General features: G+C 41.1%; 1 protein-coding gene across 2 annotated transcripts in view; it reads right to left on the minus strand.

Annotated features, from left to right (window-relative positions):
• Positions 1-25,066, minus strand: part of Peak1 (pseudopodium enriched atypical kinase 1) — a 227,302-nt gene that overhangs the window by 35,975 nt on the left and 166,261 nt on the right. For both annotated transcript variants that reach the window (XM_059267930.1, XM_059267931.1), the window contains 2 exons: positions 21,493-24,728; positions 4,969-5,153 (listed from right to left, as the gene is read on the minus strand). In XM_059267930.1, coding sequence (XP_059123913.1) covers positions 4,969-5,153; positions 21,493-24,608 — 3,301 coding nt within the window. In that variant the 5' untranslated portion in view covers positions 24,609-24,728. The remainder of the gene's footprint in view (positions 1-4,968; positions 5,154-21,492; positions 24,729-25,066) is intronic.

Here is a 25,066-nt window from a genome sequence, read left to right on the forward strand (position 1 = left end):
TAAGGTACTCTTCAGAATGCCTTCTTAAGAGCTGGCATTTTGAATGGTACACTCCATACCACAACATCAAGACCAGCAATGTAAAGAATGCTATTCTTTTACAGACATCCACCCTTCACCTTTAACACCCACAACAATGTACTGCAGGCAGAATGCTTTTAGATGTTTTGCATTGGTGTTTGAAGGGTGCAGCTTTAAGGATTTGCCCAAAGTAACTAAAATGAGTAATGTGGACAGATTCTTATGGAGACCCTTAGGAGATGGAGGCAAAATTCGTATAGTTCCTTAATTAGGAAATTTATGCATTATGTCCAATATTAGAAAAAAACAAGCCAGATTAATAGATCAATAGAGCACATAAACGATAACTTGGAAAATCTCTTACATGAACTTTGCTGTCAACAGCCAGATTTCTTTCATCTGGGAATCTTCAAAAGTCAAACACAGCAGTCATTTTTAGCTCATTTATTCAAACACATTCTTAGCACCTCCTGTGTGTTTTAGATAATGTGCTAGGCTGTAGGGATACAGAAAGAGGAGCAAGCCAAAACTACGTGGAGTAAAAGGAGACTTGACTGAGCTTTTAAAAAAGCAATGTATGGAGTACTTAGTTACAAAGTGAACAAAGGAGAACTAAAGTCATCAGCTGGCTTTCAACAGAGTAAAACTTCTTACACACTTCTGATTCCAGCAAGGTAATAAAGTAGTCAGACATGCCCACATAAGACAACCAGTGATCCTTCTTGAAGACATTTGAAGATAGACACAAGAAACAGGAAAATGTAGAGATATTCTATCACTTCTTTGGGAAATTGTTTTGGGTGTAGACAAAATGTAAAATCCAGATTGAGTATGATTAAGTTGGTAAAGGCCAGTTGATCCCGTGATCCATGTGATCACCATCCAGAGTGAAATCACCATCATGTTGGGTGTCCTGGTCTAATGACCTACTTTATTCCCCTGAGACAGAGTCTCTCACAAAACCTGGGGCTAGGCTGGCAGCCAGCAAGCTCCAGTCCTGTCCCTATCCCTATATTACTGGGATTACAGGCACGTGTGGCCCAACTTGGCTGTAGCACCAATCTTAAAAGTTCTTATTAATAAAAACAAACCTGGAGCCAGGTATTGGGGTGAACGCTGAAAGATCAGAGAAGCAGAACAAGTCACAGCTTCCCCACCTCACCAATTTCTCAGGTGATCCTGTTTCCTCAGACTGGATGCCTCTCTGCTGAACGGTGCTGCTCAAAAGCCTGAAAGTTTAACCAACCATAGTTCCTCATCCTCATGCCTTAAATACCTTTCTGCCTCCTGCCATTACTTCCTGGGATTAGAGGTGTGAGTCACCATGCTTGGCTGTTTCCAGTGTGGCCTTGAACTCACAGAGATCCAGGCGGAACTCTGCCTGTGGAATGCCAGGATTAAAGGCGTGTGCTACCATTGCCTATCCTCTATGTTTAATATTGTGGCTGTTCTGTTCTCTGACCCCAGATAAGTTTATTAGCATGCACAATATTTTGGGGAACACAATACCACCACACTTGGCTTCTTATGTGGGTATTGGGGATTTAAACTAGGGTCTTAATGTTTGCACAGCCAGTGTTCTTTCCGCTTAGTCATCTTCCCTGCTCCTCCACCCCTATTTGTTTTTTAAGACAGGGTCACATGTTTCCCAGATTGGCCTTGAATTACTGACCTCCTGTCTACTTCCCAAGTGCCAGAATTATAGGTTCGAGTCACCACGTCCAGCTCAATGGTACCATTAAAAATAAAAAGTTACTGGAGCTTTAAATCACAAAAAATTACCCAAAGGGGCATTTTAAAACTACATGGAGACGACTTGCTGAATGTCTTAAAAAAAAAAAAAAAAGAGCTCCAAATGCCATCTACATACTTGTTCTTCCAGGGAAAACAGTAATAAACCCAAATCCTCAGCTTCTAGAACTAACAGAATCAACCGTAACTATCACTTTTCCAAAGCAGAAAAATTAAGCATGTATCAAACCACACAAAGTCAAGCACAGAGCCACTTGAGCACTTAAAGAAGGCTTAAAGCTAATTATTTTTCTAGTTCTAACTTTGTCATGGATTTTTCAATTTTGGTAGTTGATAAGTGCATAAAAATATATTTGACAGAGTGTAAAAGAGGCTCAATGGCTTCAGAACGGCTGTGCTAAGTTCAATGAGATGATTAGACCAAAGTCTAGTTAATTTTGGTGTGTAATGCTTTCACTTGCAAGTCTTTCTCTTTTCCTTTTAAATAAAAATAACAACAATAACAAAAAACCCCAAAGGAAGACTGGATAACATAGGCATCACATACTTATGACAAAGGAAAGAAATTCATCTTTTTCTCTCCTTCTGGTGCTGGGCACTGAACCTAGGGCCTTATGATTTCTAGGCAAGAGCTCGACCACTGAGATAAACTCAATGGAAAAACGATCTTTCTCACAAGACATCTTGAATTTTTCAATTCTAAGTAACTGTAATTTTTTAAAGTTGATGATTCAAAAGTTCCAGCCTTGCTGGGTGGTGGGGCCACACACCTTTAATTCCAACACTCAGGAGGCAGAGGCATGCAGATCTCCGTGAATTTGAGGCCAGGCTGGTCTACAGAGCAAATTCCAGGACAGCCAGGACTGTTACACAGAGAAACCCTGTCTGGGGGGTGGGGGTGGGGAAGGAAACAAAACAAAACAGGAAGTCCCAGCCCTCCAGTGCTTTTCAAGAATTTAATGATTGCAGGTATTGGAGTCATGAGTGCCTAAGGCTCTCTGGGCTGTAACTTGTCCAACCTCCTTGCTTTCCTTTCCTCATCTAACAATGAGATAAAAGAATACAACTTAGAGTTGGCACGTTTAAAAAAAAGAGGGGCTGGAGAGATGGTGGCTCAGCAGTTAAGAGAACCAGCTGCTCTAGAAGACTTGGGTTCAATTCTCAGCACCCACATGGTAGTTTACAACTATCTGTAACTACAGTTCCAGGGGATCTGATACCCTCACACAGGCATGAATGCAGAATAAACATCAATGCATATGAAATAAAATTAAATAAAATCTTAAAAAAAAAAAGACCTTTTTTTTTTTTAAGGTAAGGTCTCCTGTAGTCCAGGCTGGCCTCATACTTACCTACTTTGTAGCTGAGGATGGCACTGAAGTCCTGAGCTTTCTACCTCCACTCCCCAAGTGCTGGGATTACGGCATGTGCCACCAGGCCTCACTTTTTCTTTCTTTCTTTCTTTTTTTTTTTTTTTTTTTTGAGATAGTCTTATTATGAAGCCTAGGTTAGTTTCAAAGTCACAGTTCTCCTCCTTGAGGCTCCCAAGTGCTGGGGTTATAGGTGTAAGCTGCCACATCCAGTTGCTAATGGAAAACTTTAAGAAGAGAATCCATATGGCATCGATTCCTAAAGATTGTGATACATTTTACTGAGGCTGTCATGTAAAAAATTTTGGCATAGCAAAAATATCTACAATATGTAATTCCTGATATGATATTTTAGGCTGCAAAGTAAGTAAAAACTTCATCTTAATATGTACTTCTAAAATATAAAAGAATGAGAAAAGTCCAATAAACCATTCAACTATAAAATCTACTGGAACTGAAGTTAGAAGTCTTTTCTTTGTAGAATATACTTTCAGCTACTTGAGGGTTGTTCTGACTGAATCTCCCAACAGGAGATTAGAACATTTCTCCTATGGTATTGCTTCAACCTTTTGGATTTGTTAATTAAGAAACTATTATTTTCAAGTATACTAGCTGATTTTGGTATCATTTTTCCTTACAAAAACACAATGGAGGAAAAAGACAAAGAGAGATGAGAAACTAGGTCCTTCAGACACATTCTCCGTGGTTTCCAAGCAGGGGTCAGTGGTTCATTAGTCTTGCTGGCACACTATACTGCGGGTAGTCCATGCTGCTCATCTCTTCCTCCCCACAGGAGATAAGCGTGGAAACAAAAACAAACCCCTAAAACTTACTCCGCTCCAGGTTTTCCTTTTCAGAAGGAAAGGAACTCAAGGGAGGGAGATAATTCAGAGGTCACTGGGACTTCCAGAAAGACAGTGAAGAAAGAGAACAGAGGACGTTCTGCAACAATGCGGAAGCAATTCTGCTTAACCCTCTTTGCACATTCTCCACTACAGTAGGCAGGTCTGTGCCAGCCTGCCAGCCTCTGCCCACACACCTCCAACGACAGGACTCCTACTTGCAGTCTGCTTGATCCAAGCCAGAAATCCTGCTCTTCACATTATCCTACCTTGCGTATATTTTGTCCTAAAATGCGACTCTGATTTGCTCACTGTTCCCTCTCCCTGTCTTAACTGAGGCTCGCTCTTCTCATCCTCGTATGTAATCCTGCAGCAATAGTACCTGTTACCAAACACCATAGCCTAGGTGTGCCCATTGTAAGTCATAAATGTCATCTGTCTTCTTGAAGCCCTTTGATGGGTCATTATCACACATAACAAAAGGTCTGAGATTTTACCCTGAAATCCATCTTATCTAATGCTCCACACTGCAGCAACCTTAAATGGCTGTGGCACCAGGCTATTCTGTATTTCCATGGTTTTGTTCACTTAGTGCCTGTTTGGAACATCCTTTCTTCACTCTGACAACAAGTGAAATCAGCTCAGGAATGATTTCTAGGAAGGCTTCTTTTGACACCCTTCTTAGTGTAACATCAAAAATATTCCATGTGTGTTCCCACAATTATATTTATCACATTATACAGAATTCAGACTCCTTTCTTTCTCTTCAGGTTGAATCCTTCAAGACGGGGGCCACATCAGCACATGGCTCACGGTAGCAGGCATTTAAAATAAGTCTAGTAAAACCTCGAATATAATTTTCTGAAGTAATTGCAAATTTATAACTCCAAAGGTACAACTTTTGATCCTCCAGGGAAATATAATATTTAGCCAGACATAAAAAGGCAAGGTTTAAATACCATTTATGTAACGTTTGTACTTACCTAAGTTGCTATATGTCGCACTGCAGGAGTTTAGGTCTACAGGATCCGAAGTATCATCTTTTTCTTCTTCCCTTTCCAGGTCAGGTGGGGGCAATGCTGGTGTGACTGAAGTGCCATCTTGCTTCACAACAAGAGTCTTTGGATCCTGAGGAGAAAATTCCTCTGCCACTTCATGAGTCACGCGACTGAAACAAATCAGACAGTTCATCAAATTAGAATTCAAAAGTTCTGTTAAAATTTAGCTTTATAGGGCAGGGGATGGTGGTGCATGCCTTTAATTCCATCACTTGGGAGACAGAGTCAGGTGGATCTCTGTGAGTTCCAGGCCAGAGTTCCTGGTCTATATAGCAAGTTCCAGGATAACCAGAGCTAACTAGAAATAATAAATGAATAAATATTAAAAATGTGATTTATGAAAGACATATTTCCCACTGATGTGAAAAAATAGCCCTATAACCATAACAGTGGGTCATCAGTTTGCTGAGCAGAGACCAAGAATTTTCATGTTCAACCCCAATTCATATACTGGTGGAGGTAGAGTAGGCTCAAATGGAGCTTGAGAATGAACAGACAAGGAATAGAACAATTAAAGTCTGAGACTTTCATACATGAATGTCTAAATACTACATCTACATTTTTTTAAAGAGAAGAGGTAACAATAGTAAGAAGAATACTTAACTGGTAAAAGAGAAAAACTCTCAAGAATTTAGTAAATCAGCTGGCGTATTTACTATATTTATTGCATTACTTATAGTACTCTACTACTATAGTAAATACCACAATTATTTACTTTACTTACCACATAGTATTTGCTACATGTTAAAATATTTATTGAGGTATTTAGAAAGAATCAGGAATAAAATTGTGACTATATTATAAATAGAAATTGTACTATGTAACTGTTTTGGTAGGTTAATGGCAGGCAGACAGAAGCATCAGTTGTCATCTACATGGGTGCAGGAGGGAAGTCAAATGGAAAAGAAAGCTTAACTCTTTGGCTAATCTCATTCTGGAAAATGAATCTGGAGCATCCTGCTGGTCACGAATCAGTTAAAGACTGTCTTTTTCTTTTCAACCACTGCCAGCTCATTTACTCTTGGCTACTCTTCCCTCTCCCCACTCCCTACCTAAACTCTATCAGTTCTGTGGCCATGAAGTACAAGGGGATCAAATGGTCACTAACTGCTGGAGCATAAGACGGCTGAGTCAGCAAATCTCATGTTGCTAGCCAATGAAATATACTTAAATCAGATGTCTTTGAAGGTTTCAGGGTCTGAGAAGTGTTCTGAGACTATTATATCCTCAGCATACTCTTCCTGACTTTTTTTTTTTTTTTTTTTTTTTTTGGTTTTTCGAGACACGGTTTCTCTGTGTAGCTTTGCGCCTCTCCTGGAACTCACTTGGTAGCCCAGGCTGGCCTCGAACTCACAGAGATCCGCCTGGCTCTGCCTCCCGAGTGCTGGGATTAAAGGCGTGCGCCACCACCGCCCGGCTCTTCCTGACTTCTTTATGGGCAAAGAGAAACAAGGATTAGAAACATTTTTTTTATGGGTGTATGTATGTGTACAGGAAAGAGGATGACACCGAGGGTCCTCAATTACTTCTCTTACTTTTTGAGACAGGGTCTCTCACTGAACCCAAAACTCACTGATTGGCCATACTGATTGTCCTTCTAGGGAACCACTAGCTCTGAAATTAGAAGTAGTTTCTATTAACTTTCACCTAGCAAAGCCTATTTCCTTCCTCTTTAAGTATGTGCATAACTACTCAATAATGTCCAGTCTTGATGTGAGGCAGGGCCCGAGAGAGTGTCTGGGAAGTGTCACTTCACTTTGTCTTCACTCAGGCATGGAAGCCGAACTCCCTTGTTACTGTCTCCTTATGATGTCCATGTCATGAGAAACCAGCTTTGTGCGGATGGCCTGTTTCTGCGTTGATGACTAAGGCAGCCCATTGAGAAGAGGGAGCATTTTTACAGACTGCCCTGTTGACTGCTGCTAGAGAAATTTGTTCCTAGCTCTCCTATCCCCAGGAGCTAGAGCCCATAATGGAACTTCCAGTTCACTGCACACTGCTGATATAAAGAGAGACCCCTGGTTCTGCTGGTTTGGAAAGAGTCTTTCTGAAGTTGTGTAGCCAGCAGATTTCAAGGCTTATATTTCTGTCTAGACACATGCATAATTTTTATAATAAAGGATCGGTAAGAAGGTACTCCTTCAAGATTACGCCCTTGTCTGCAGTTGATGTATGTTCTAATGGCATGCAAATAAAAATCTCTTACAGAAGCTTGAGGGCTGGGGAGACTCCTCAGTTGGTAAATTACTTTCCGTGCAAGGAAAGGACATGCATTCAGATCCCCAGAACTCGTAAGAAGTTGGGACACAGGTGGCATGTGCCTATAACCCCAGCACCGGGGAGGCAGAGGAAAGCCTTAGGACTTGCTGGCCTCCTCTGCATTTGGTGGTACGGGTCTATAATCTCAGCTATTTCTGAGGCTAAAACAAAAGCATTCCAATTCAAGGCCTGCCTCAGCTCCAGTGTGACCACAAGGCTACCCCGAGCAACTGAGCAAGACTATCACAGAATAAAATTTAAAAGGGGTGAGGATAGCTTGTGGGAGAGTGATTGTCTAGTACTCTCTGGGTCCTGGATTCAATGCCAAACAGGCTGATGCCAGCTCTAAACTTGCTCTTGGTCCATTTTCTTTTCTTAAAGTTAGTTTATTTATATATTGCACACGTACGTGTGCATGCACTCGCTTGTGCAGGTGTCTATGGAGGCCAGGGGTTGATGTCAGTTGTCTTTTTCTATTACTCTCCACCATATTTTTTTGAGCTTGGACTTCCCCATTTAGGCCAGATGTGCTCCAACCAGTGCTCTGGTTACAGCTGTGTGCTTGCTGTGCCTGCTTTTCTGCACTGGTTCTGGGGATCAGCTACTGTGAAAACTACTAGAAGAGCAGATGCTGTTAACTGCTGGAATCCCTAGGTCTGCTCCATATACATAATACAGAACTTTAAAAGTGTTGACAAACAAAACATGGATGCTAAAAAGCAAGAAATATCAAAGACTCACCCACTGTACTCACTCACACAACTCCCCATTGAAGGACATTGTCACAGGGTCTCTTCAAGTCTGTTGGCCATGCTCTGAAACCAACAGAGCAGAGGCCACTGAGCTCTGAAGAGTTCCAAGCTGTACAAGCTATGCCAAGACACTTGAATCCTGCACTTTAGTAACACCCACTGCACCTTGACCTTTACTATAGGGGTTTGGTCTTGGAAAAGTGCCAAATTACCTTTGGGGAGCTAAGCAAGTGAAAGCCAGATTTATTAACCCTTTGAGGACCAGGGTAGCCCAACCAACATTCCAGGTCAGTTTCACAGACACTTTTAAAATGAATGCACTGGTATACTAGGCTTCCAGTTAAAACAATTATTAACTATAAAAATCTATGCAAGAGTGTTATAAATTTGCAAATGGATGCAGAAATATTTAATCTGCATTCATGGTGACAGTCTTAAAAGGAATAAGAACTTTAAAAATGCATCAATGATATGTCATGCCTTAATGCTTGACAGAAGAACAGCTCTTTGTATTATTAAAATAGTAAAAGGCAGGAAAAAGAGGAGGTTCTAAGAGTTGAAGTGTAGGTAGTGACATGAAGACTAAAAAATGAAAAAGAGTTGGCTGGGTGGCAGTGGCACACGCCTTTAATCCCAGCACTCAGGAGGCAGAGCCAGGTGGATCTCTGAATTCGAGGCCAGCCTGGTCTACAGAGTGAGATCCAGGACAGGCACTAAAACTACACAGAGAAACCCTGTCTGGAAAAACAAAACAAAACAAAATAAAAAACCAGTAGGAGGCAAAGGCAACTTACCCTAAGTATGAACAAGATAGAAACAAACCAGCCAGTAAAGGAGAGAGAAAGCCCTCCTCCTGGTCTCTGAGTGGGCACATTAATTCTATAAAGGAATTTAGATAATTTCTTAAGAAAATAAATGACCCAAATAATCAGAAAATCATCTCAAATTCTAAAGTGATACTCTCTAACAGGCTTTATCTCCTGCCAAACACATCACCAACATTTCACTGGGAGATGTTTGAGGTGATGGGAAACGTGTGGAAATTAGAAGCCGATGTAGGTTTTCCTGTCACTGATCTTCTGAACAAATGGCGCATGAGGAAGGCGATAACAGAGATGATGAAACTTCCCCATTTCATTCAAGAAATGATTCTACATTCAAGAAAAATTCTACAAGATGAAAATCATAAGGAATATAATTTGAGAATCTTACTATATGCTAACAAGTGTTAAAACAGTGAAATACTGACCAACGAGGTATTTTTTCAAGGTAAGTAAATTTCATATTCATTTTTATAAAACAAAACTATGTTTAAGTAATGAATAGCCCATGAAGAATTTGGAGCCTTTTGTATTTCTGCTATTTAAATTCCTTTGAAAGAGTTTCTAGTCCTGTAACAGAAAGTGGAAAGTCTGTACTAACTATGGTAATGATATCTAAGTCCTTAATCTTCAGGTTCTGACAAACTGACTTAGCCTTTTTGTCACCATCAGTGATCATTCTATTTTCATGATGGAAGATGATACACATCTGACTGCACAGTGGCTCTTGGGTCCTATATCCTCAGATAGAAAACATTCAGGGAAAAAAAAACTGGATAAAATACCAAACATATACCTTTTACTTTCTTCTCATTATTCCCCAAACAAAACAGAAAATTACTAGTCATACAACATTTACATTGGACTAGGTTATGATTAGTGATCTAGAAATCATTTAAAGTCTATAAAGAACATGGTGGGATACTTCTGTTAAGACCAGCACTCAGGAAGCTGAAGCAGGAGGACTTGAATGGAGAGTTCAAGGCCAGAGTGAGTTACATAGTGAGTGTAAGGTCCACCTAGGCTTACATGGCCAGATTCTGTCTCAAGAAAAACAAGACAAAAATGTCTCCAAGAGGTTATATATAGAGTAAACTCTATATCGTTTTTACAGAGAGACTTAGGCATCCAAGGATTTTGTTTTGTTATTCAAGGAAATCTTGAAACCAAACCCTAGCAGAACCTGAGGGGTGACTGTGCTTAAAATCTTTAAGCCAACTTTTCATAAAATGCCTAGTTTTTCATAGCAATTTAATATGTTTGACCCAATACTTAAAAAGTGTCATATTTGCTACAAAGACTGTCCTTCTGAATTTGCAGGATGAATGTAAGGTGATCAAAAGAAACAGACACGTTGCTACAGATTTGTCTGTTATTTAAATAAATCCCTTGATGGTTAAATCTCATCAGTCTGCAATATTCATACATAATTCAAAGATATAGAAACAATCTTCCATGTGAAAGCTTGCTTGCTTTACCCAGGTGGTAGGATTAATCATTACAGCATCAAATGAAATAATCTTTTTTCCTGGCAAATTTGCTCAAGACGTATTTTTGTAAAAAAATCTTGTTAAATGTCTGAATGTACCTTTTAAAAGGCAAACCAAATTTCCCATCAGAACAGATTAAAGGCTTTTCTGCATCTAAATATTTCTATAATTTTAGTTCACCTTTAAGTTTCAAATTCAACCACCTTTGTTCAGCTTCAGAAGGGGCAGTAAATTAAATCAGAATTCTACAGAGACCATCTGTCTCTTGGGGCAAGCAGTATTTTACATTTCACTGGCTATCGTGGACTGTGGGTGACCAGCTTTCTTTAGCAGCTATACCTGTCTCTATGTGCTCAAAACCACCAATAAATTAATGCAGTGTTAAAGACTCTTATTCTTAAAATCTGAACATCAGAAGGAATGTTTCATGGTTCTGTTTCTGGTCTCCTGAGCTGTTTACTTCTAAGGTTTCGAGGGACAATGGTCTTTGCAGAAGCAGGATCAGCATCAACCGTCAAGATCAGCCAGCATGGCCCACACCATTAAAATCTGTTAGTAGGAAAGAGGGGGAAATACTACTATTTCTTTGCGTATCTCCACCTGTAGGACCCCCCACTATGGTGACATTTCTTAATCCTACCTTGGTTTCCAAGTCATCAACTTGATTTTGCCACATTTCCCAATTACTGGCATTCTCAGGTAGGAAAACATATCTGTTGATCACTATCTAGTAGGTCCAATTTTGCACTAAGCCTCCATAGCCTTTGAAACTGTCAAACTTCTTATCCTGAACTGAGATTAACCTTTAACTGAGATAGGATGAGGTCTTGCTACTGTCTAACAGTGTGGTCAAGCACAAGGAGTTCCTGCGTGCGAACCAAGTGCACATGGGATACGGCAACTAGGTGCAAGGTCTTGAAATAGGCTCTCAGTTTTTGACCCTACACAGGGTCCATTTTAAAAAATAAAAAAATAAAAACAGATGTGATGGCCATTTAAAGTGTTTTCAAGGCAAGGGATTGCATGCCAGCAAAGCAGGTAAGAACACAGGCCATTGTAAATCACTGTCACCTTCATAAAACTAAGAAAAGTTACAGTTTTAAAATCCCATGAAATACAAAGTCAGAATCGCATCTGTGCAAATTAACAGCAGATAAATTAGGTTGCCATTGTCAATGACTACAGAAATCACTCAGCATCCCCATTTCAGCCTTGGTTTGCTTTTGAAGAATGGGGTAAGAGAGAGATATACATTTCCAGAAAAGACAAGATCTTAGAAGAGAATGACCAGCTCTCACCAAGGTCACTAGCCTAGGGAGGATATGGGGTCCTGGACTGTTTCCACATGTGCAGAAGCACAGGAAAGGCTTCCCCCCTCCCTCTTATCTTCCTCTGTTCCAAGAGTCAGAGCAGGGAGAGGAGTTTGTACACATAACAGATGCAATTAAGGAATGAGTGTTGACTGAGACCTATGACCCCTTGGAACAGACTTCTACTCAGTGCTGCCTATGCCATGCACTTTCCATATAACTCACCAAAGTGTCGAGACATAGTAGCAATTCCTCTCATTTCACAGAGGAGGAAACTGAGGCTGAAAGAAGCAAATGGTCTGAGATTACCCAAGTACAGGGGTGCCAGTGTGGGACGTGAAGTGATGCTGTGTACTTCTGATGCCCATGTTCCTTCCACCATAAGGGAAGTGGGGAAGCAATTGTTCAGATCCAGTAAATGCCTGATTGTAAGAGTGCTTTGAAAGGAAAATTGCTTTAATTGAAATAGAAGGTGAGGTGTAGTTCATGAAACAAGAAACAGGGCCATGGGGGTGTGACAAGAGATGTTAAGAGGGGAGAAGAAAAGAGGGCAACAGAAGATGTGTGACAAAAATGTAGGAGAAAGACCACTGTGGGGAGGAGGGGGACCAACTGGAGAGCGTGGGGTGAGGAAGGAGAGTTGGGGATGACGACCCACAAGAGCAAACTGTATGAAAACATCATAATGAAATCCATTACTACGTTAATTTAAAAAACTAATAAAAATAATGGATAAATTAAAAAAAGAAATATGAAGTAATAATGATTACAGATGTGTTCTATTTTGAGAAACCCTAAACAAGCCAAAAGAATAATTATTTACATTGCAAAAGTATTTCTTCAAGTAGAAGCTGTTCTTGCATAGAATGTTTACAGATATTTGTCCTCCTAATAATAATCACCTCCACATTTACTGAGTGCTAGGCACAGTGCTTAAACATCTAACAATGGCACTATGAGGCAAGCTTATTCTCATAATAGCAACAATTGTAATAATAGTAACCAAAGCTTACATAGTATTTATCATCCATCTTTCCTAAGCTGTGTTTCTCAAAAGTGGCACTACTGACAGTTTCTGAGCAAGATAATTCTTTCTGTTGTGGAGAGCTACGCACACAGTAGGGTCACTCTGGGATTTCCTCCCTTCTTGGCTGTGATAAGCAAAAAATGTCTCCAGACTTTGTCAGCTGTGTCCTAAGAGAGAACCTCTTTGTCCCCCTTTGTCCCTTCTGCGCCCCTTACATAAACTCAGTCATGTTATACAACCTACAGGGTAGATCAGCCTCTGATGAAGGGGCCTACCAAAGGGTCATGTTCATAACGTTTGAGAAACAGCTAAAATTCTGAGGAGGTGAACAAGGAGGTGAGAAATAGGAGGCAGACTAGGCTGGCAGGCAGGGGTCTTATGCAGAGACTCCTTTACTATGGATGAACAATGGTCTTTAGCAGTACTGTACTGTCTAGAGAGACAGAGGGTAAGACACTGGGCAGGGAGAATTAGCAAAAATACTTCAGTGAATGAGGTGAAATATGCTGCAATGCAGACAGGTCGATGCAGAAATGAGAGGTAGATGTAGTGTGTATTTTGGAAGTTTAGTCAACAGGACTTAATATTTTTAAACCTTAGAGGAAAAGACAAGAAAAGAATCAAAGATGATTCAGTTTTCTGGCATGAGCAAATGGATAGACAGTGGGCCATTACAAGAAGGGAAAACTTGGGACAGAACACATCTGTAGGGAAAACAATCACAGGTTTTGTCTTAGATATGTTTATTTGAATATGTTTGAAACAGACTTTTCAAGTGAAGACCTGCAATGTAAGTCATGAGGAAAATGTGCTGGGTGGAGATAGAAATTTAAGAGTCATCAGCACGTATATGGTATTTTAAAATTTGATACGGAATGATATTTATCAGTAAGACTTAAAGAATATCTTTTGGTACATGGTTAAGATTTTGAGCTATACACTGAAATAAATGAAGTGACACTTGGAATTTGCTTCAAAATAATGGGGTAGGGGAAAATATGAGGTATGAAAGAGACATGACACATAAATTGATTTTTCAGTTAAACTTTTTTTTCTTTATGTGTGTGGGTGTTTTGTCTACATGTCTGTCTACTGCATACATGCCTGGTATCCACAGGGACCAGAAGAGGGGGCCAGATCCCCTCTGGAATTGAAGTTATGGTTGGTTGCAGGCTGCCATGTTAGGTGTTGGGAATTGAACCTGGGTCCTCTCAAAGAGCTGCCAGTGCTCTGAGCCACTGAGCCATGTCCAACCCCTAAATTGATTGCTTAAAAAAAAAAAAAGTCTCACTGTATAGCCCCAGCTAGCTTGGAACTCATGATTCTATCATCCTCCTGACTCAGCATTCTGAGTGTGGGGGATTATAAACTGCACACACTATATCTAGAAAATGGAAAATGTGACTACACTGGTAAGTAGATGTGTGCACGTATTTACTTTTGTATATGGTTAAAATTTTCCCTATCAAAGCCAAGCAGTGGTGGCACACACGTTTAATCTCAGTACTGGGCAGAGGTAGGCGGATCTCTGTAAGTTCAAGGCCAGCCTGGACTACTGAGTGAGTTCTAGGACAGCCAGAGCTACACAGAGAAACCCTGTCATGAAAAAACAAAAAACTAACCAACCAAACAAAAAACTCCTTAAGCTTTCAGACACCTCTATACAACATTGACCTAGACAGCTTCCTAATCCTTAAAGCATATGTTAGGTGAGATTGGTGGTGGCACTAACAAGAGGTCTATTGTTTGTTGGTTTGTTAATATCCTGTAGTAGAATGCATCTACATTTGAAAGATATTCCCAATGCTGGGCGGTGGTGGTGCGGGCCTTTAATCCCAGCACTCAGGAGACAGAGCCAGGCCGATCTCTGTGAGTTCAAGGCCAGCCCAGTTTACAGAGCGAGATCCAGGACAGGCACCAAAACTACACAGAGAAACCCTGTCTCGGAAAAAAAAAAAAAAAAAAAAAGGAGGAAAGATATTTCCAAATAACTGCCATGTAACATTATAAAATTATGCAAATGGATTTTGATATAACTGAGAACAGAAAGTTCTTTGGCAGGCCCCACACTACAACTAACATTTAAGAAATGCCATTTGGCATTCTGACACAGTGCCAGCAAATGACTGAAGTTATCTCAAAAGTTGTTAACGCATGCCCCCTTCCCACCTGTAAACTAGATGAGATTGATTTTCTCCATATTATTTAATTAAGCAGCACGTCTGCACAGATTAAGTGAAAAAATTTTAAAGCTTTTAATGTAGTTACACAGTACAGTCACTTCCTGATCTTGCTGTTGGTCAATGGTTAGAAGCTCTGACAGTGACAAAACACCCACACATGAGGCTTCCTGCATATCCAGATACTGAAACACAGCAAGGTGCTGCCCTTGCCTGTGAAGTTACAACTTCATATAGGAGACTATTTCTAACGCAGAAAACCCACAGGTCACACCCTCAGGTCCTGTCCAGCTACCCTGGAAGCCCTGTTTTAATCTATCCAGAGCCTTCAAGCCAGGCCTACTGATACATTGGATGATCTCAGCACTTCAAAGCCTGAGAAAGGTGGATCAAGAGTTCAAGGCTAGTCCGGGCTACAATGCAAAATGCTGGTATCCTTCATTTCTTGACACCAGGTCTTGTTACAATATAGCTCAGGGTCATTTGAATTTACTGTACAATCCTCCTCCATCAGCATCCCAAGGGCTTGGATTATAGGTGTGGGCCACCATGCCTACCTTTAAAACAAAACAAAAGCTTCTACAATACTTACAAAAGCAAGTAAAAGAGAGAGAGGAAGTGTTGGGAGAGTGTCAGGAGAGTGGAAGGGAGTGAGGATGGGTGTGATCAACATATGTTGTAAAAATATATTAAATATCAAAATATAAAGCTAAAATTCTTTTTAAAATGGCTGGATCATTTATGTTTCAATTGTCTTGGTTTTCATTTCTGGCATGTTACTAGATATAGCCTATACATACAACAGCCTTGTGCTTCTCAGTTTTTAAGAGCTTTGCATTCAAAGATCAAATTTTCTCTGTCAGTGGTGCTATAACAGTAATGGGATCTTGGTTCAACATTATATCCTTCTACATCTTTTCTCTCAAGCTGGTTTGGATCAAGAGAAATTAGCATGATGATTAGTTTGGATTGTGACTAGTTGGGAATTTTTGCACTGCTCCTGTTACGGCGCTGTCTGCCTACTTTTTCTGAACTCTTTGCATTCATAATGTAGGGAATAACATGGTGGGGAAATGCAAACACTGGAATTGACAAAGATCTGAATTCTGACTTTACCCCTGACTTCATTTAACTTCTTTTGAGCTAAGGTTTTCATTTGTGTTCAACAGGAAAAATGATGACTATCTTACAGAGATGCCATATGGACAAAATCGATATCACCAAAGCATCTGGTGCAACATATAACAATAGGAGTTGACCTCTTTTCCAAATTACACTTAAGTAACCAGAATTGAAGGGCATCCCTGCAGCCTTATTTGAGGAAGTCATATACACCTTTTCTGAAACAGGTTTCCTTTGTGAGTGCCATCCTCCTGCCTCTTCAGTCTCATTCTCTCCCTCACAGTCCTCCAGGTACTCTGATTCTCTTTCCTTCCAACGCCCTCATATGTAGTATTGTCCTTGGAGTTGATAGCACAGGATTACTTCTTACTGAAAACCATCTTAAAATGGGTCATATTATTTTATTATTTTTTTAAAATAATTTATTTGTATTTTACATATATTGGTGCTTTGCAGGCATGTTTGTCTGTGTGAGGGTGTTGGATCCCCCAGGACAGGAATTACAGACAGTTGTGAGCTGCCATGTGGATGCTGGGAATTGAACCTGGGTCCTCTGGAAGAGCAGTCAGTGCTTTAACTGCTGAGCCATCTCGCCAGCCCCAGGTCATTTTATTTTTGAAAAAACTTTTTGGAGTAAATTTTTCCCCCCCAGACAGGGTTTCTCAGTGTACTCCTGGCTATCCTGGAACTTACTCTGTAGACCAGACTGTCCTCCACCTGCCTCTGCCTCCCAAGTGCTGGGATTAAAGGTGTGGGCCACCACTGCCCTGGCTTGAAAGCTTGAGTTTTATCACAAAAAAACATAATTTGTTTCCTTGGGAGGGACAGGCTCTGGTCAGCCAACTGTCCTTTCCATGGTCAGTAAAGAAGGGGCTAAAGTTCCTGACTGAAACTGTAACTCGACTCATTTTACAAGTGTTTTCCCGTAGGACTTGATATGCACCTGAAATGTACACGTGTACTTCCATTTCAGCAAGCAGTTAAAAACAAGACATGTAATCAAGGGCTGAGATTTCATCAGATTTTCTGCTTAACCTTAAGTAAAACTGGTTTTTTCTTTCCTTTTCAATTCCTAGCACAATTTGGTGTCATAGCTTCATCTGGGCTACAGTACAATAGTTTTACTCAGAGGTGCCATTGCTCTGTTCGTGCAAAGGTCAACAGGCTCCTAGCTTCTAGGCTGGTTAGCTTTCCGTCACTGTGACAAAGTACTCGGAGACAATCAACTTGTAAGGAGGAAAAGATTATCATGGTTTACAGTTTCAGTCCATGGTAACTTGGTGCCAAGGCAGTATCATGGTGGGTGTACACAGAGGAAGCTGCTGCTTATGAGAAAAGGGAGGAAGGAAGGGGTGAGGGGAGGAAAGAGGGAGGGGGGATGAGAAACAGAAAAACTGAGTCTGGAGTCCCAATATTCTCTTTAAAGCCATGTGCTTCAGTCACTCTCTTCAAAGGGTCTCCACCTAATGGTTTCATCACCTCCTAGGAGAACCACGGACAGGTCACTCAGATTTAACACAAGGGACTTTTGGGATAGATTCCAGACCCAAACTACAGTACAGTGTGAAGATCTTTATACAGTCTCTATTTGATCTTACACGGGTTGTAGGTGAAGAACCTCTGAGCTATTCTGCTTTTTCTTATATTTGACAGTTATTTATGAAGTGCAATGTGATGTATACACACACATACACACATACCAATGTATGTATACAACATAGATTAAACAAAATTAACATATGCATCATTTTGATCCATCTCTTTGTGATGAGGCTTAAAATATATTCTTTTAGAAATTCTGAAATACACACTGTACTAACTATTGTCATCCTGCAGCACAATGGACCACCAAAACTCACCATAATAGAAAACCTGTTGTACCCTAGACTAACACTTCCCCCTCCTCACTGCCCTAGCTTCTGATGACACCTCTCCTTCCTCACTACCCTAGCTTCTGGTACACTATTCATTATCCTTTCTAGTTACACATCCTGTTTCTTTTTGCTTTCCTCCTCCTTTGCCTACAATGTTGTTAACTAGCTGACAAATGACAAAAATCTCTCTTTCTTACTCTTTATGTGTATGTGTGCATGGGAGAGGGAGAGGGGAAGACGGGGAGAGGGGAAGAGGGGGAGAGGGGGAGAGGGGAAGAGGGAGAGAGGGAGAGAGGGAGAGAGGGAGAGAGGGGGAGGGAGAGGGGAGGGAGAGAGAGAGTTAGCTAGAGCGAGTGACCCAGGCTGGCCTGGAACTCACAATCCTGCTGTCCCAGCCTCCGGACTGATGGAATTACAGATACATGCTGTCATACTCAGCCTTCTTATTTGTCCTTTAAGATCTGGTTCCAATTTCATTTCTGAGAAGTCAATTTAAGCTGATTTAATCACGAGGTGTTTTGTTACTTTATCATTTTGTGCATGGAACACTTACCACATTGAGGACAGAGGAACTACTAACACTTTTAAACATTTAATATACCAGACCCCAGGCAGCCTATTTTATATCGTCTCATGAAATGTTCAAATTAATTCTGTGTGATAAGGATCACTAAGGCCCTATACATTGAAGGGCCAGGGAGTCAAAGCTGAAGTCACACCCGAGTTCATTATTTCAGCAATGTCTTTCCCTCTATTTGTTCTAAGGCTAATGGCACATATTCAATTTATGTCTTTGGAACAGTCAAATAAATGTCAGGAATAGCCTAATACCACAATGAAAGGCTCCACAGTCTCTCATCTTTCAGGACCTGTAGTCTAGCCATCAGAAGGATATTTTTCATTCTTCACTCTTTACAGACAGTTTACATTGGGCATCTTCATTTACTTATAGGAAAAGTGTATTCTCATTTCTTTTTAGCTGTGTGTTCCCAGGCATGGGATGATAATTTAATAATCACACTGCCATCAAGCCAGAAACACAAATGTTGACATTTGATTGTAATGTTTTCCCTCTCCAAGTTGCTTCAAGTAAATATCAATGACAATCCAAGTAAATGAGGTAATTATTTAAAAAGCAAATGGAGTATAGTTTTCAATATACATATTCATGCTTTAAACTTTCCACAAGGCTAAAAATAACCTATTGAATACTTCTTTTTCTACTCACTCTGGGACACTGTGAAATGAGAAAATTTAAATTTGCCTCTAAGAACAGTTTGGTATCCCAATCACGGCTTTATTTATGTACCGTTAGAACAGTAGTAAGACTAATGATTCTAAAGTGTGGCCCAACAACACCAGCCTGTCGGGTGTGCAAAGACAGGATGTACTTCAGACCAAGTGAATCAGAAACTCTGGGAACTGCCGGTAGTGGTGGTGCACACCTTTAATCCCAGCACTTGGGAGGCAGAGGCAGGTTGGATCTCAGAGTTTGAGGCCACCTGGTCTACAAAGTGAGTTCCAGGACAGCCAAGGCTACATAGAGAAACCCCAGAAAAACAACAACAACAAAGAAACCCTGGGAGTAAAGCTAGCAGTGTGTTTTAACATCCCTCTGGATAACTGTGAAACAGTCAGATCTTAGTACTGATGAAGCAAATCAACTGTGTCATTTGGATTCATGGACATTTTTACAAAGAAATTAAAAACTCAGTAATAAGAGGTCTGCCACACAGAGGGCTTGGGTTGCCTCAAATCCACATACAGTATGGTACAACCATAGGAAAGAGTCACAAAAGAAAGGCTAAACCATTATTTGGCTGTTTTCCAAGGTCTGGATACATTTACCACAGCTATACTCAAATAGGAGTAAAGCCATTTATTGATCTGCAAGAGCTATATGCTATTCCCTCCTAGGTAACTCTACGTGCTATTTAAGTGGCTTCCTTTCTAAATGAAATAGGAATCTGAAATCCATGCATTCTGTTACAACTGGAGCATGACAGGCTAGCACTGAGGATGTAAAAGAGCCTAAGAGTCAACTGATAAGAAGACTATTCCTCCCCGGAAAGCACGGTCTTTACTTCAGTTTCTTTGATACTGTATGAATTTAAGGAAAACTGGGACTTGCTAGCACTTTGACAACTATGTGCAGGTATGTGAAAGGATCATTTTAGTAAAGAACATGTAGAAAACTTCCTGGCATTTTGCTAGGAAAATTGCAGGCATTGAGTGTTTATTTTCACTTATATATTTTATAGGAAACTGGTGAGAAAATCTGTCCTATCAATCAGAAGTTGTTATCTTTGCCAGAGAGGAGGCCAAGCTGGATAGAGAAAGTTTACTGTGTGTCAGGAGAGAAGATGACTCAGAAGAATGAAATATTTGGGGTACTTGTTCAAGACTAAAATGAACAAGGATGAAAAAGAAATCCTATTTGTCAAAAACTTTGGATAAATGTACTTGTTTGACAGTTAATTGACTTTGTTTAGAATAGTAACAAGAAAGAAAAACAGCATCCCTCCACATAACCATTTGTACAAATAAAAGCAGAATATATATACATACATATGTATGTACGTATGTACGTGTGTGTGTGTGTGTGTGTGTGTGTGTGTGTGTGTGTGTACGAAGTTCTGGGATTGAAGCCAGGTCCTTACATATGCATGCACTCTACTGCTGGGTTACTTCTCCAGTCCTTTGTTTGATCTCGTGTTCATTAATGACGTAGCATTTTAGCAAGAAAAAAAGTTCTAAACTGAGACAAATCAAGATGTGAATTCTAGCTCTTGTAAGTACTAAGTTACAATTCTGGTAAATTCTTTTCTAATTTTAGTTCCTCATCTGATGAATACAGTCAATTTATAGGATTTTAGTAGGATTTGAGAAAAATAGTTGGGATGTACCATGCAGAGAGAGAGAGAAAGTATGTGATCAAAAAGCAGTTACTGAGGTATCAAAGAAAACTAGTGCCTAGAGAACTGACATCTGCCTGGGTGAAGTGAGGAGTGGACCTCTTGGTCTCAGTATCAATAATGCAGCTTTTCCTATTTCTGCTACATGTTAAAAAAAAAAAATCTATAAACTGCTTACTCTCTGCTCCATACTTTCTCCACAACATTTGAAAAGAGGATTGAAAAGAGACATCAATAAAAATCTAAATATTCACTTAAGATAAAGTAATACATCTGAGGATAACAACTTGGTGAAAGCCATAAAGACTTGCTTGGAGTTTTATTTCATGCATACGAGGGAAGGAACATTCATTTTGCTTCTTCCTTATACCATCTCAGCATCCAGAACGTATTATACATTGATATTACAGTGCTAGGGATTTGCTTTCTATGTTGAAGCCCCCTGCACTTACCAGAATATGATGCACTACTTTAGCTAAAGATTCAGGGCCATAAACCTTGTTCAGAGCAGTGAGATCACTTTAATAATATCTAACCTTGGAATGTAGTTATCAAGATGGATAATGACCATGCAGTGCTACATACAAATGGAAATGGCTCTTGTGCAATCTTAAAAGATATAAAAGAAAACTTAGCACCTGAAAATGTATTTAAAATATTTTAACATTTTCCTACATTCCACAAGTTTAGTTTACGTACCTGCAAGCTTTGTCAGGATTCTGAGATGGAGAAGAATGGCTACTTTTCTTCTCTTCTGAGTACTGGAGTAACACATCCTCTCTTCTTCCTTTCTCTGCCCCTGCCTTGCTTTGATCCGCACTGGGCTGGCCTTGGTCAGGGTCACACCTGTACATGAACACAATAGCAGGCTTCTCATTGGACTCCCCTTTCGCCTCTGTGAACCACTGATGGCGCTGGACTGGAGGAGGCGGCAGCATGTGGATGACTGTTCCATCCAGGCCCACCAGCTTCCCTTTCTCTCGCTCTTTCTCTTTCTCTTCTTCTTCATCTGCTTTCCGACGGCGGAAGAAGCTCTTAAATGATATCCAACGTTTAGGTTTTGCATCAGCTGCTCGCCTGCTGCCTTCAGAATGCAAAATTGATTCAGCTTCTGTTGATCTGGTGGGACTGGTTGGCTTGGTCCAATTGGTAAAATGCTTCTGCAAAAGGTTACTTGCATGGTAAGGGGAGGAAGTAGACCTTGGTGGTGGAAAGGGAGGCGGCGGCTCGCTCTGGGCGCTGGTCACCAGTTTGTTGGGAGGGGAAGTGACTGGCTTCGTGAATGGATCTTTCTGAATTTTGGTGGTAGGGTTTTCTGTGGTCTGATGTGCCTCAGCTTCCCCACTAGGCTGAGACGTAAAGAGGGATTTGGGTCGGACTGGTGTATTTTTTGGTATACTTTTTGTAGTTTCTGCATCTGGAGGAATGGCATAAAGCTCTTCTACACTGCAAGCCTTAGGGCTAGACTGAGGTGCTTCCGGAGGAGTCTGGGGGGGCTGGATAGAAGCCACGATCTGACAAAGCACGGCGCTTGCTTTCTCCCTGGTGCTGCCAACACTGCCTGCCCCCTGAGACCCCTGCACACCTTCTGTTTTGGCCCCAGGCTCTTGATTAGGTCTCTGGATTTTTGCTGGGGAGCTGTGGCTGGAACTATAGCTTCTTTGTGGAGAAGACTGACTTCTGTTGAGACAGTTGTTAAACTCCTGAACCTTCTGAGCTACTGAGCCTCTTTTACGCTCTGTGCTGTTGGAGAAGCCTTTAGCTTGGGGACAGTCTGGGAGCTTGCTGGTGGTGTTATCAGACGCTTTGCTGTCAGGTTCTATCTCTTCATAAGTATGGCTTATTACGCTTGTGGTTTTTTCTTTCACTGAGAGCTCGCCACTTGTTCCCAGGAAACTTTTGTAGATGGCGAGATTGTCATACGCATTTGGATTAATAACAATGGGAACTTTAATGGCGTTTTTGGAACTCCGAGCATAGGATGGCTCATCATGGATGATAATGGGGAAAGGTGGCATCCCAGCATTATTGTAACTATTAAATTTTATTTCAGACAGATTAGGTGACTTAACAGGGATGGTCTTGGAGGAAATGTTTGTAGCCGTGGGTGAAGTAGGTGCTGATTTATGGCAGGTTTTCCTTGGAGGGACATTCGGCCCCGTTGCCCCAGTAGTTAATTCTATTTTAGGGATCTTCTGTCGTGGACTGGTACTGGAGGTCCACACTTCCTGGTATCGGATTGCACTCGATTTTTTGAAATGAGCATTTATTTGTCCTGGTGTCACGGCAGGTGATGCTACCGGAGAGTTTGGCGTGGAAGATGAACCCTTTATCTTGGGGCGCCCGAGGTGCTCGCTGGCCATGGCTGCTGATACGTCCACGACAGTGTATGGCTTGCACAGCGGCTGCTCCAGATTGACCACGCGGTAGGGCTTTGTCTGTTCTTCGCTGGGGACGAGGCTGACGGTGACTGCTTGGCCGGCGCTATCTGTAGAGGCTTTGCTCTCGGGCTTCTCAGTTTGTACGGCGATTTTACCACCCTTCTCTTCTAAGCGGAGGGCGAGGACTGCTTTGTGTGTCTCTGGAACTTTCGCTGAGCTTTTGGAAGGTAGTGATGAGTCCTTCTCCTCATTGTTACCAGGTGGACTTTCATAATTAGACTCGGTTTCTGTCATGTCTTTAGAATCTCCCGGGTTACCAGGAGATAGCCCTCCATTACAGATCTTCTGGGATAAACTGCTGGCTGTTTCAGAACGTGACTCTTCTGTAAAAGAGGACTCTGGCGATGTGGAATCAGATGATACCATGCTCTGAATGCTTCCTTGACCATAGGAGACACCAGAATTTTCTTCATAACCATTAAGTATTTCATCATAGCTGTCGTCATAGTCTACAGCACAGATTCTCTGCAGAGACTTATTACGTAAGGGGATAGTATTCCATTTTTTGCTCACAAAGAACCGAACAGGAGACAGAGTGTTTGCCCTGAAGTTAGCAAAGCGAGGTTGCCCTCTCATGCGAATCTCCATGGCTAGCAGTTCTTCGTCACTCTCGTCCCAGCTCTCATGCTCCTCTTCCATGTTACTGAAAAGCACATCTTCCTCACTCTCCTCACCACTTGAAAACTCAGGGTAGCAGAACCTGCCCCCTTCATTACTGATGACCTCTGTGCTCCCACTTAGAATAACATGCTTGCCCTGAGAATCCTTTATGCTCCCTATCATGCAGCTTGGTGGGATCTTTCTTTCCAGGGATCGTTTGTAGCAATCATTTATTCTTCCTAGGAACGTTTCTCTGGAGTTTGTTTCATTTCCTCTCATCTGAGGGGTCGCATCCAGACCCGCTATCTCCTTTAGCACTTCAGTTAGTCCATTGTTGTTATTGGAGAGCTTCTTGGCACTGTCATTATTGCCACACTGCTGAGGAGCACGGCCAAAACCTTCAGCATCACCTTCAGAATTGTTGTTAAGTGGTTTCTGGCTCAAAGAAGTCTTGTTCTGGTTCCATCCCAGGAGGACAGGCTTGTTCTCACAGTGTTCTTGGATGCTGAGCTCACCGCATGCACTTTGCCCATCTGCCACCATCATAGTGGGCTTCACAGCTATAGTGGGTTTTTTAGCCACAGGGGGCCGGAAATTCCCGGTGTTCCTGACACGGTGGTTGTTACTATGATTGGCATTAGTTTTCACATTGCCATGGGTGATGGGTGTCTTCTCAGAGTCTGGAGGAAGCTGGTGCAAGCTTTTAGGTTTAAAGCAATTCTTGCATTCGCCAGGTTTCCAAACGTGTTCAGTAAAGGTGTTACAAGCAGACATTTTTAAAACTAGAACTTCACAGACAATGCTGTTTCTTCAGTGCATAGCAAGACTTGCATTTGCATCTGTCAGTTTCCACCTCCCTGTGTTGTCATAGCAGCTCTTCTAAGTAAGATCAATCTGTGGGGGGAAGGAAAGAAAAAATCTCAATGCAAAAGGCACTATGAGATCTACCATTATGAATGATGTGGAAAATAGCTTTACTTCTAAACTTTTCTTCAAAAGATTGAGGAAAAAAACTAATCTGGGGGCTTTATAATTTTCCTTTAGTTAATCGGTACCTTGGAAACTTAGCCCTCTAACTATAATTTTAGGTAGTATACATGTATATATAATTTTGGTTTGATACATATATGGAAATAATATTGCGAGCTCCTTTAGTGTGTGTGGTATGGAGTCAGAGGTGAGTGTGCTGGGAGGGACCTGGGGCCTCAAGCTCACTAGGCAAACGTACAACT

Source organism: Peromyscus eremicus, chromosome 7, assembly GCF_949786415.1.
Source record: "Peromyscus eremicus chromosome 7, PerEre_H2_v1, whole genome shotgun sequence".
NCBI classification, from domain to species: Eukaryota; Metazoa; Chordata; class Mammalia; order Rodentia; family Cricetidae; genus Peromyscus; species Peromyscus eremicus.